The 13,729-nt window shown below is 42.7% G+C and overlaps 1 protein-coding gene across 12 annotated transcripts in view; it reads left to right on the forward strand.

Moving 5' to 3' along the window:
* Positions 1 to 13,729, forward strand: part of Cdc14b (cell division cycle 14B) — an 85,808-nt gene that overhangs the window by 27,385 nt on the left and 44,694 nt on the right. For 9 of the 12 annotated variants that reach the window (XM_085831002.1, XM_085831005.1, XM_085831004.1 and 6 more), the window contains exons 2-4: positions 1,292 to 1,382; positions 2,009 to 2,084; positions 4,891 to 4,983. In XM_085831002.1, the coding sequence (XP_085687128.1) occupies positions 1,292 to 1,382; positions 2,009 to 2,084; positions 4,891 to 4,983 (260 nt within the window). Of the gene's footprint in view, position 1; positions 241 to 1,291; positions 1,383 to 2,008; positions 2,085 to 4,890; positions 4,984 to 13,729 lie in introns of those variants that run through there. The other 3 variants (XM_085831003.1, XM_085831010.1, XM_021179893.3) reach the window with 1 other exon arrangement.

The following is a 13,729-nucleotide window of genomic DNA, read 5'->3' on the forward strand; positions in this document are numbered from 1 at the left end:
GCTCCCAGTCTGCTGCTTGTCACCCGCCAGGGCGTTTCCGTGCCCATGCATGGGCGCGGCCCTTTAAACTTCACTGTTTTTTAGACTTTGGGGGTGTGGTCACACTTTCTTTTTTCTTCCCGTCCGTCCATCGCGGTCATCCCAGACTCGCGGGTCCTTCTCTTGCCCTGCTTTCCAGATGCTTTGGAGTCATGAGACGGGAGGGCGCAGGGACCCCTCTGATGGCCGAGGTGATCCGAGGTGAGTGCACGGGGCAGGACTTAGGATGGCTGGAGGAGCGACTTGCTGCCCTAGGAGCCCAACTGGCCTCCTTTCTGGGTCCACTGACTTTGGGGGTAAACCTTAATGTGCCTTAATGTGCTTGTGACCCCTATGTCCTACAGCCTCTCCACCCACCCTGTGTAGGAGCTGGTGAAATTCCCAGTCCAGCCACAGATCAAAGGTCATTTGTGATTAGAAAGGACAGAGCCCTGTCACCCATTTGAAACTGCAAGAAGTTTGTTGCATTTACTAGGAGATATGTGCAGCCGTTCTGAGAGAGGAGATTGAAAAGTTTAAAGTACCATTTGAGAAAAGGACGTCTCTGCTCTTGTTTCTTACCACTTTGATTTTTGCCATGTTTTGGGTGTAGGTATCTGAGTGCTGTTAAGATGTTGCCTTTTTCTGGGGGTTGGGAATAAAGATGGATGGAGCCTTTGAACATTACTTCCCTTCTTGCTGAACTCCACAGCATCTGACTCATGCAACATAGATTCTACCCCAGTCTGGCCTCCCCTCACATTCACCTTGATTTTAAACAGCAATTTATAAGAAACCCAAAGCAGTGATTCCAATAAAAAAAAATACATATCTATGAGATTAATTGTATAAACATACCGTCTTGTGTTCTATAGTTGTAAACAGCAACATGTATTTTCAGTGTGTCATCATAAACTTAATGCATGGTTATAGGCTAGCTATCAGAGGTATGCCGGATTTCTTGAGATTTCTTAGTCTAGTTGCTGCAGAAATCGAAACTGTACCACTACATGAAATAATCACCTACCACCATGGTCCTTACTAAGATTAAGACAATTTCTTCTTTAAAGCTTTGCTTATTTATTGATATTCACCAAAGAGACTTTTTGAAGTTACACATTGTCACCTCTGCCATCTGAAACATGGGGTGGGGTGGGGGGACACAACAAAATCAAACAAGCCATCTTTGAATTCATCAGAAAGGAGTTGGGTCTTGGCCGGGGACACCTGTTTAAGAATTTGAAGAAAAGAACACTCCCGTTTTCCATTGCAGATCGCCTTTGTTTTGCCATTCTCTACAGCAGACCAAAGAGTGCAGCAAACGAACATTATTTCAGCATAGATAACGAGCTAGAGTATGAGAAGTAAGTATTGCCTGTTGGAAGACTCAAACTTTTGAAATTTCCTCTGAGGAATCTCTAGGTATGTGTGCAGATGACATAGCCTTGGAAAAACTGTATATCTGAAAAACACTTGCAGCTGGGTGCTGGTTCAGATTCTTGATTAAAAAAAAAAATAGATCTTTGAGGATACAGTGAACCTCCATTTAAACCTGATTAGCTATTCTTATAGTTTATACTATAGAGCTGTGTGAAATACGAATGCGTAAAATACTGGTTTTGCTAGTGGATAATATGTGCAGGAACAATTTTTTTTAATTGAGGTTAGTTATTCTACCATTGGTGTGTGTGTGTGTGTGTGTGTGTGTGTGTGTGTGTGTGTAGGGATATGTTAGGGGGAGGTAGCAAGATCTGATGCAAGTAGCTGAGTGCTCTGCTAATGAGGTGCACAACTCTAGCTCACTTGTTGAATAATTATGTAGGTATTGTTTACCAGAACATTCCTTCTGTTAGTATTAGTAGGGCAGGACTTTAGAATTGTATGGCCAGTGTTAATTTGAGTTGGTGGATGCCCTCTTGCCGTAATTTTAGGAGCATTTACATTCAGAGCAGCTAAAACATGTATACTTGTTTCTATTTTTTTTTTAAAGCTTCTATGCGGATTTTGGACCACTCAATCTGGCCATGGTTTACAGATATTGTTGCAAGATAAATAAGAAGCTCAAGGTAAATCTTTTAACTCAAGGTTTGACTGAAGTGATCAGATTCAAAATTGGAAAGAGTGCTTCCTCTTACAAAACAAAACCATTTGAGACCAGGTGTGCTGGTGCACACCTGACTTCTGAGCACTCAGGTGAGAGATCCCAAGTTCAAGACAAGCCTGTGCTAGACAGCAAGATCTTATCTTTAGAAAACAGAAAAAGTTTACCAAGACACCAGTTGCCTAACTGAGTTATGTTTTAGGATGCTTTGAAAACATAGCGAACGTTTAGAAGGTGTGGTGGAGCGCCCCCGGTAGTCTCGGTACTTGGAAGAAATAGCCGTGAGATTACTTGGTGCACAGCAGCTGTGTAAGACTGTACAGCCTGACTGACATTGTGAGATTTTCTAAATGGTGTTTCTCATTGTGGGGGTATTTATTTAGAATGTGTACTTTTATTTTTCTGAGTCTGCACAAAATGGCTCTGTAATCAAGAGAGCTGGATACTCTTTCAGAGACCCACACTGTACATCATGACTATCTGTCACTGGAGGTCTAGAGGATCTCCTTCTACCTTCTGGCCTATGTGCCTCTGCAAGCACATAGTACTTTCATACGTGCATGCAAGTAGAAACACACGTTAAAAATATTCTTTTTCCTAAACTTACACTGCCATCTATTTGTTTCCTAGAGTTTTTTCTGGGCTTTGAGACACACTTATGTGCAACCCCAGGTGACCTAGAAGTGTCTGCATCCCCTCATGGATACACCAGCACATGTCACTTGTGTTTTCTAATTTTAACGGAATGGGTTATATTTGGGTTCTTTGGTTCCGGTTTGGGTTGAAGAAGCTCAAACAAAACAGTAACTCAAAGCGAAAGGCAGCTACTTAACTAAGTCCCTTGTCTGACCTCATGGGAACTGAAGCAGACAAGGGAAATGCTTCCCTGCTTGGGCCACAGTTTCTCCTGCCTCCCTTTCAAAGAGAGTGCTGGTGAATGGTTGGGGAAAACATTGCCCTCTCTGAGCTGGAATCTCACTCTTCAACCATGTCTCAGATTTTTACAAAGTACTTAGTCATTGTAAACTGTTAAGTAGAAAATACTGAGTTTGTTAGCAGGAATTACAAATAAATAAAACCTTAGGATGGATTACCTACCAGAGAACTATGTGAAACACGTAGCATTTATTTTTGCTTTAACGCTATTACAGATTTATGGGTAAGGGAGATAGTCTTTGTTTCCTGAGCATCAGCTGCATTCACTATATATTTAGACACAAGTGTAGACTTCTTCCTAGGCCTTCTTAGCAAAGTAAACATCCATGGCCTTCTGTCTTTGGGTCCCCCTCCCCTTTCCCCTTCTTCAGTGACAGTCTTGTTCCCACAGGGCCAAAAGGCTAAATATAATTCCCTCTCCTCCCATCTATTGTTCCTGTGCTTTAGTTTTGAAAGAGTGAGTCTGTGCATGTGTGCACCTGTGCACACACCTTCATGCCTAACCTGTTGGAGTCTTTTATTCTTCAGAATAAATGAGTGTGTTCCTTTCTAGTGACTTGCTGGAGGCACTGACGAGGTGTTGAGCAACCACCAGCCTAAGATCTCACTGTCCGCTGTGCTAGTGAGATTGACAGTGCCCTGGTCAAAGAGGGTGCCAATGGCTGGCTGGGTTTTGTTTTTGTTTTTAATTGATTTAGGTCCCTTAGTCCATATAAACCACTATGGGAAAATACACTCACATTGATTGATGATGGAGACACTAGAACATTCATACAAGCATGGGCCAGTGAGATAAGCAGTGCATTCAAACATGCTGAACATACTCTGTTGCAGCATGCTGATACATTTCACATTAGTGAACCCCTGGGGACCTGCTGGGTGATGGTGGCTTCCTTTTCTTTTAACTTCTTGTTGGAAGTATAACACATATAAAGAAACATTCACAGATCCCTAGTGTATTCTTAATTTTCATAAGTTAAGAAGAGGCCTTTCAGTTGCTGTCTCGCGTACTGTCTTTTAACTAGTGGCTTTAGGACTAGAGAATTTTTTTTGTTGTTGTTGTTTTTGTTTTTGTTTTTTCGAGACAGGGTTTCTCTGTATAGCCCTGGACTAGAGATTTTTTTTCCAAAAAAGATTGTTTTTATGTGTGTAAGTGTTCTTCATGCATGTATGTTCATGCATGTATGTCTTTGCACCATGTGTGTGCAGTGCCCTCAGATGTCAGAGTACATGGAATCCCTGGAATAGGAGTCAGAGACAGATGTGGCAGGTGGGCTTCTGGGACTTCAAGGTCACCTTGGTGTACCTAATGAGTTCAGCATAGCCAGGGCTAATAATGAGACCTTGTCTCAAGAAAATAGGGATTCTTCAGGCGACCTTCCCAGCTTGTTACATCTCCTGTTATAGGAAGCCCTGCATTGTTGATTTCTCAGATTGGCACATCTATCCAGTTTCTTTTGTCACTAGCTGTGGATACTGCCGTGATCTTATATCTCCTCAGAAAAATGTGGCCTCCAACAAGAACTTTAGTCCCCACAGGCTCTGGATTCATCAGTCTTCCTTCTCTCTTGACTCTATCCATAGCTTTCTGAACTGATCCAAAGGTTGGCCTGTCTTTAGGCATGCATCTGTTCACATTTCCTTTCCTCCCTTTTATTTTAAATAATTCTAGTATCACAGAATGACTCCTGGGATTTTCGGGCTTCAGGGTTGTTGTTCTGAGTTTTAATATCGAGGTTGCTTATGCATGTGAGGTGTAGAATTTGTCACAAAGCAAAATTTTAGGAAACTTGAAGTGGTCAAGAAAATACTAACAACAGTTTGTTTTGATGCAGTCCATTACAATGCTGAGGAAGAAAATTATCCATTTTACTGGCACTGATCAGAGAAAGCAAGCGAATGCCGCCTTCCTTATCGGGTGTTATATGGTAAGTGTCCCTGATCTGAAGGTCAGTGAGCACAGCCGTCCCGCTGTACAGGCAGGCCTGGGGCTTCGAAGCTACTCTTTCCTAAGATACTGTTTCTAGAGACTGTGCGTTTGTTTGCTTTGAAAATCATTCACCCCAGGAAGACTTGCACCCGTGCTGTGGGGAGCACATGCGAGTCTCTGTGTACTCAGTGATTCGCTTTGTTTTGTAATTAAAGTTTTTTGACTGATTACAACGGAAAAAGTTGATACTCTTTAAGCCTTTAAGGTGAGTGAATATGCCTTCCAAAGCTGCTTTTATTAATTCATAATTTGTTTAGAGAGTTGTAAAGTTATTTTACTGGGGTGAGGCGCTCTCTGTCTCTCTCTGTCTCTCTCTCTCTCTCTCTCTCTCTCTCTCTCTCTCTCTGTGTGTGTGAATGTTAGAAGATGGCTTTCAGGATTTTCAGATTATCAAGCTTGGTGACAAGCAGCCGTACATGCTGAGCCATCTCTCCAGATAACTCTGTTCTCCTTAAAGATGTATTTATTTGTGGAAAGTATTTCTTTGTGAGTGTATAAGCATGCATGTGTAGCTGTGTGCACATGTTGAGTGTTAAACCTGGAATTACAGGTCTCCCCTCTCCCTCTCTGCTGTTTTGTTATGTTAGTACCAGAACCTGAACTCCAGTTCTCATGGTTGTGTAGCAAGGCAGCAAGAGCTCTAACTCACTCCTGCTTTGGTAGATTTGTTTGCTTGCACTTGTGACCTTGACCCTCGGCTTGTGGTAGGTATCTGTACACTGGGCTTTGCCTCCAACACCTTACACCACCTCATCCGCCTTTACAGTTATCTTCTGCTACCTAGTTTGGTAATCTGTAGTTTACAAAAATTGGGTTAGTAGAGTTAGTTGAAATTGCACCTCAGAATTAGATTCTTTTAGATATGTAAGGTGTCTCATTACCAGCCGCCTAGGCCTTTTGGGTTATTCTTTCCTGATTATGCTCAAAAAAGTAGCAGAGAGAAAAGTTTCAGAGAAAACTTGACATTTTAGTACTTCATCCTTGAAGGTCTGAGATACAGGAAGTGAATTGTGTCTGTTGAAGTCTGAATTCTTCAGCCGAGTTGTTTCTATCTCTTGGTGTTTCTTACGCTGGCAGCAAGTCCTTTAAAAAAAAAAAAAAAAGAAAAAGAAAAAGAAAGGCTGGAGAACTTGATGCTCTCGCAGAGGACCTGTTGAGTCCCAAAACCCAGGATGACCACTCATAACTAACTGCCTATAACTCCAGTTTAAGGGAACCAATCTCCTCTTTTGGCTTCTAGGGGCACCTGCATGCAAATGTACATATGCATAATTAAAAATAAAATAAGCCTCACTTTGAGACAGTGTCTCATTGTATATCCCTGTCTGGCCTGTAATTCACATGGATGAGGGAGGAGAGGGAAGGGAAGGGGAGAGTGCACATGCATGGCCAGCCTGGCACATGTGTGGAGGTCAGAAGACATCTTAGTGGAGTCAGTTCTTTCCTTCTATCATGCAGGTCCTGGAGATCAGACTCAGGTCCTAGGGCTTGGTGGCAAGTAGCTTTATCTCTGACCCATCTCACTGGCTGGGCAGGTGGATACCTTAACTATGACATTGGTTCCATTATTTGCCCAACTCAACTGGGGAGGTGAGCCTCGACTAAATGACACCTTAAAGAGAAAGTGAAATTAGGATTATCAGGGTTCACAAAACATTAATGGCAACCTGGAGAATCAGTCCTCAGTGTGACAGAAAAACTTCTAAGGTGTTTGTGGGGTCTTCCCAACATTCTGTCCAAGAGAAAGCTTGCATGGTCCACCTCAGGGACAGGGCCCATATCCATGAATTCCTAACCAGGCTTCCCTTCTCTTTCCACTGTCAGGTAAAGCTCTATTGGCCACATTGTGTGAAGCCAGTGGCTGCAACTCCAGAGTGGAGAACTCAGAAAATGGTCAAGAGGAATGGTGGAATCACAGGGTTAAAAACCAGAAAGAAAGCACTGGATAATTTTATAAATAGGAAGTTGCTCTTGCTGTGGTGGTTCTTTGTTTTGTTTTGTTTTTCCAAGGCAGAGTTTCTCTGTGCAATAATTGTGGCTGTCCCGGAGCTCCCTTTGTAGACCAGGCTGATCTTGAACTCACAGATCTGCCTGCCTCTGCCTCCGGAGTTCTAGCATTAAAGGCTGCATTGCTAGTGCCCTGCTCATTCTTCTGTTTTAATTTGTTGGTTCTGTGGGTTAAACTCGGGGCCTCCAGCATCCAATCAGGTGCTCTACCATCAATTGGTACACCTAGCCCATGGCTGGTGTTTTTCAACAGTGAATGGGAAAGATAACTTCTTGTATTTGTGGACAATATCTTGTTGTATTTGGTCCATTTTTGATGCACCTTTAACTTTGCTAATGGTTATATCTGGGCACACAGAACCTTAGTTTCGTTTCTGTGTTTTCATGGTTAATGTATAGGTTTAAAATTCCTCCGAGAGGTTTAGCCTTGCACATCAATGCTGATTCCATGGTTAAGAATTTGCCAGGCGCACTGGCTGGTTTTGTGTGTCAGTTTGACACAAGTTAGCATCATCAAAGAAGGAGCCTCAGCTCAGGAAGTGAGCTCCATGAGACCCTGCTGTAAGGCTTTCTCTCAATTAGTCAACAGGGAGGGCCCAGCCCATCATGGGCGGAGCCATCCCTGGGCTGGTGGTTCTGAGTCCTATAATGAAGCAGACTGAGGAAGCCAGGAGTAGCAAGCAGCACCCCTCAGTGGCCTCTCTGCATCAGCTCCTGCCTCCAGGTTCTTGCTCTGCTTGAACAGTGCGGAGAAAGTGTAAGCCAAATAAACCCCTTTCTTAGTCACAGGGGTTTCATCACGGCAGTAGAGACCCTGACTAAGGAAACTGGATAGATTTGGATAGTCATCAAGTTAATAAGTACTGCTTATAAGTAAGCCAGTTTGTGAGAAGGCCAGAGTTTGTGGTGTGACAGGCGTCTTTCGAGCCACGATGGGTGGGCTAATGGGGGAGCTTGGAGTGGTTATAATGCTTTGTGGGGAAGCAGGAGAAAGACTTCCAATAAAAGAAAGTTATTAATAGTAGGGAAGAGTGTTGACATGTGATAAAGACACTTCGAAAGATAAAATACCTAAGTGAGCAAGGCTTCTTTTGTTTGAGCCAATTTAGTTCTCTGGTTAAAGTCTTGTGGAGATGAACGCTAATTCCTAGGAACTGAAGTCTTAATAACTTCCTGGAGCTGTTGAAGTTTAGAGGTAGTATAAAGCTTGAGCAGTAATGTTGAAACAAACCAAAGACCTAGAAAGACTTTTAGCTCAGCGGCAGCCTAGCTAGCCCCAACACTTGCCTAGCATGATAGGGACCCCAAGTTTACATTCCTGGCACTGCAGGGGAAAAAACAACAACAACAGAAGGAACAGAAGGACCGGAGAGACGGAACAGTGAGTAAGAGTGCTTACTGTGCACATATGAGTGCTTACTGTGCACATGTGAGTGCTTACTGTGCACATGTGAGGATCTGCATTCTTTTTTTTTTTTTAAGATTTTATTTATTTTATATATATGATGAGTACACTGTAGCTATCTTCAGACACACCAGAAGAGGGCATCAGATCCCATTACAGATGGTTGTAAGCCACCATGTGCTTGCTGGGAATTGAACTCAGGGCCTCTGGAAGAACAGTCTGTGCTCTTAACCGCTGAGCCATTTCTCCAGACCCGAGGATCTGCAATCTTATTTCAGTACTCATCTGTGACTTGGAGACATATTTTTGGCCTGTTCCCAGTAGCTCATTTCTATATTATCCCATTTATAGTGTTCTATGCCTACCACATGGCTGGTTGCCTCTTCTCAGTTTCATGTGTGGGACTTCTTCCGAAGTCCAGGCGGTGAATCTCTCTCACCTGCCTATTTCCCAGAGTTGTTCTTTCTCTCTGCCAGATGTCCCACCTGCTAATCCTGCCTTAGTTTATTGGCCATCAGAATTTTCTTGACGATGCTTTTACACATTGTACAAGAGATTATCCCTACATTCATGTAAAAAATTGAGCATGGCTACACATTAGCCCTGGAATTGAGCAGTCAAGAGAAATGAGCCTCCAGTTCAGTGACAGACTTTGTCTCAAGTTAGAGAGAAATACAGGAAGACAACTGATGTCTCCCTTTGGCCTCTGCATATATGTGGATAGGTGTGTACCCACACAAACATGTGGATGTAACACACACATACATACACGTTTATACACATATACACATATGCATACATAGGTACATATAATTTGCATACATTTCACAAACACCAAATTAGTATGCACACATATGTGAAAAATAATATGCACAACAATATTTCCCCCCCTTTTTTTAAGATTTATTTATTTATTATATGTAAGTACACTGTAGCTGTCTTCAGACACTCCAGAAGAGGGAGTCAGATCTTTGTTATGGATGGTTGTAAGCCACCATGTGGTTGCTGGGATTTGAACTCTGGACCTTCGGAAGAGCAGTCGGGTGCTCTTACCAACTGAGCCATCTCACCAGCCCCCCACCCCCTTTTTTAATCTTTTTAAAAACCTTTATCAATACAAGACTCTTTGGTCATCTGGAAGCCAGATTTCCTAAGGAAAATGTAAAGTTAGTAGCATTTGCTATTTGTGCAAATAAAAATTTAGGCCAGGCAGTGGTGGTGTGCACCTTTAATGCCAACAGCAGTTGGGAGGTAGAGGCAGGCAGAGTTCAAGACCAGTCTAGTTTACAGAGTGAGTCCTGGGACAGCCAGGGCTAAAAAGAGAAACCTTGAGTATAAAAAACAAAAACAAACAAAAATTGTATTTTATAGTAGCTACAAAACAATTTTATTATTGGTTTTAAAGGTTTTAAACAAGGGTCAGTGGGTTTTGTACATACTTGTTCAACATTTTTACAAAATGCCAATCAACTTCCCTTTAAAAAAAAAGATTTATGAATATGGATGCTTACCTTCTGACATATGTGTGCTTCATGTGTATGCCTGGTACCAGATCCCCTGAAACTGGAGTTCTGGTTGTGAGCTGCCTAATGTGGCTGCTGGGACCTGAACTTGGGTTCCCTGGAAGAGCAACGAGCTCTCATAACCACTGAGCCATGTTTCCAGCTCCGGTGCTTTTGTTTTGTTTTGTTTTCCCTTAACCTAGGACTTAATGTATGCTGGTTAGGTGCTCTTCCATTGAGCTACATTTATGTGTATATGTGTATTAGTGTTATTTGTGTATTTATGTGCTTGTGCAAACCATGGTAGACATTTGGGGGGTCAGAAGACAACTTTAAGATGATGTTCACCACTTGGGATCCAGGGATCAAGCTGAGATTGTCAGCCTTGGGGGGCAGGTTCCTGTAGCTATCTTGCTGTCTTGAGATCTGTTTTTTAAATTGAAAGCAGTTACCATTCTGTCTTTTATACTGTTATCATCTGTGGTTACATCCTCCTCTTAAGCTTTTCTTCAGGCTGCCTCAGCTCTCCTTAGATTATACATACTTTGAGGGCAAAACTTATAACATTTTTGTCTGTTAAAAAAACAAAACAAAACAAAGCCTCCAAGTGTATACTTCATGACACAACAGAGTACTTACCTTGTAGCTTGCAAATTTGCTCTCTTCCTTGGTTAATAAATTACTCTGGAAGAGTTGATTATGGTAACTTGTAAGTCCCCTGGTAAATATTTATCATTGTATTTTTCTAAGCAGTTCTTAACAGTCCTTAGAATGGCTTACCTTTTAAGCATTCATATGGAAAATTATGGTCCTAATTAATTCCTGAGACTATACTTGCTCAGCAGTCTACGAGTAGACTCCCAAGTCTGAAAAGTGGAAAGACTTTATGTCTTTAATGGTGAACTTTTGGCCCTCTGGTCCACTTTTAAGGGATTCTGTTGATTTGGACTCTGAGCAGTCAGCTAAGGTGGCTTCAGGGCAAAGGAACTGGGTGTAAAGTGGGACTAAGACTGGTGTCTGGAAGCTGAGGGCCAGATTACATTCAGCCACCAGTGCAGATGGTGCAGTGGAGACCATAAGGGAGAGCCAGGTGGATGGACGCAGGCTCTGTAAACACTCTCCTGTATAAACCCCCTCCTGGTGTGTTATAAGAGGCAGAGAGAACAACAAGGCAACTGTAGACACAGCAGCCAGGCCCCTGACAGAAGCCACAGGCACAGCACCTCAGCTGCTCATGAGGCTTACGTCTCTGGCCACTCCAGTAAGCACCCCAGACACTGTGGCCCCTGGGATGTTGGCTGAGCTGCCTTAACTTTGACTCTTTGACTATGTGTGATTCTTGTTTGCAAATCTGTTGCTCTTATCTTTATTTCAGTCCTGGCTTTAGGCAGGATGGTTTCTTGTCTATAAATAAGGGCTGAGCAGCAGCCTCCTATCAGTAACGAGCAGGGTGATCCCAGATGAGCAGCTAATGCCTCCTTTGGAGAAGATTAGCCTGCAAGGGTTATGTAACTCATGGAGTATTTTTAAATGGTTGTGTCCCTCCACCCCCACCCCGTGTTTAAAAATTGAGATCACAGTGCTAGGGATATAGTTCACTTTGAGAGTACTTGCCTAGCATGCAGCAAGTTTGGGTTTGATCTCTAATACTGAATAAACCTGGTGTGATGTACGTGATTATAGTCCTTAAGTCTTGAGAGTTAGAGACAAGAGCATCAAGAGTTCGGCCTAGGCTACATGAGACTCTGTTCTTTAAAAAACAAACAAAAACAAAAAAAAAGAGAGGATCTTTCTTTAAAAAAAAAAAATGAAAATGTCCTGAGCATGGTGGTATATGTATACCTTTATGAATTCTAGCCCTGGAAAGGCAGAAGCAGGTGGATCTTTTTAAATTGGAGGCCAGCCCTGGCCTGCATAGCAAGTTACAGGCAAGCCAAGGTAACATAGTGAGACCCTGCCTCTAAAGACAACACGAAAACCAAAATGACTAAACACTCTTATATACATGTGTGAAAGCATCAGAAAAAATCAGAGAAAGAATCAAGAGTTCATTTTTTGTTTTTTGGGTTTTTTGGGTTTTGGTTTTGTTTGTTTTTTCTATACTGTAGCAGTGTTCAGGGCTTACCCCCAAGTCCAGCTCACTGATTTTTACTAACTGGTTTCTGTAGAGAGGAATATTTATTTATCTATTTGTTTGCTTGTTTATTTGGGGGGGGGTGGTTGGAGGCAGTGTTTCTCTGGCTAATAGCCCCTAGCTGTCTTAGGCTGGCCTCAAACTCACAAAGATCTGCCTACCCCTGTCTCTTGAATGCTGGAATTAAAGGCGTGTGATGTTATACCTGGCTGGTAACAAGGCATTTGATATTCTAGACTTCAAGTTCCTATACCTAAAGTAAGGACAGCTATAATATTCAGTAAAAGTAATTAACAAAGCTAAGGCTGTTGAAATGTAAGGCCATCTGGTGTTTTTATTTTATTTATTTATTTTTTTTGTTTCCCTTGGAAGCAGGGCAGAGCCTTGTGGCTCAAGTTGATTTCTGACTCTCAGTTCTCTTGCCTCAGCTTCCCTGGTACTGAGATAACAGGCCCGTGCCACCATACCTGGCAATATGATTAGTTTGGGGGAAAAAATGAGTTAGGGGCTGGGCTCAGTTGCTAAAGTGGTTGAGGATCTGAGTTTGATTCCCAGAGCCCCTAACAGAAGCTGGGTGTGGTGGTAGGCAGGAAACCACAGTGCTGGGGGTTGGAGACAGAGGATTTCTGATCACCACGGTAGCCTCACTGAGCTTCAGGACAGTAAGAGGCTGGTCTCAAAGGAGGGCGGCAACACCGGCGATTGTCTTCCAGCTTCCACACATGTGTGCAACACACACACACACACACACAAAATCAAACCACACATGCATACACCATACACACACATCAGAAGAAAAACCAACTGTGATTTTTTTTTGTTGTTCGTAGTTTTGTAGCTCTGTGTTGTGTATATTCTGCTTCTGCCTACCTTTTAGCAGCTGAATATGAATTTGTATTGATTTTATGCACACGCTGTGGTAATTTGGAGAGAGTTTTGTTTTGTTTTTGTTTTAAACTCAGTCAAATTCTTGGCACAGGAAGGACTGTGTCATCTGGCTGACATGTGAAAATAGTTACAGGAGCTTTTAAAGGCTGCAAACATTGTGACATTTTCTGCATAAAGAGTATTTGCAAATAGCTTATTGGTTTCTCCTGTGGCTGTGTTGGTTGTTGGGACCCAAATGCCTTTTGTTGTTCTTAAGTCTGGCTCAGTAACTGGTGTTCTGTTTGGTCTCGACACATTATCAGAGCCTCTCTTAAGTGTGTAGATGAAGCTTCAAAGTGTGTATAAGGACAGAAATCAGAAACACATGTTTAGTTGGGCTTTGCTGCTGGAGGCCAGGCTTGTCAGAATTAAAACCATGCACGATGGCGTGGGGGTGCTTTTCTAGGTTACAAGTCCTTTTGTCACTTAGGTGCACCTTCCAGTATTCAGGGGTCACAGGCCCTCACAAGGCCCAGAACTTATCACAGACCTAAAACAAAACAAAACCACAACAACAAAAAACAGTGAGGTTTGTCTAGAAGGCACCCTCATGTTTTGGTTTTCTGCCTGTACCAGAGAGTTGAGTACTCAAGGTGGCTTTGTGCTCCTGGCCTTAGGCTTTCTGCCTCAGTTCCCAAGTATCCTGGGCCACAGTCTCTCTGTTTATCTGTCTGTCTCTCTCCCCCCTCACCCCGCCCCCAGACGTTCG

The sequence above is a fragment of the Mus caroli genome, unplaced genomic scaffold (assembly GCF_978045245.1).
Source record: "Mus caroli unplaced genomic scaffold, Mus_caroli_1 scaffold_15, whole genome shotgun sequence".
NCBI classification, from domain to species: domain Eukaryota; kingdom Metazoa; phylum Chordata; class Mammalia; order Rodentia; family Muridae; genus Mus; species Mus caroli.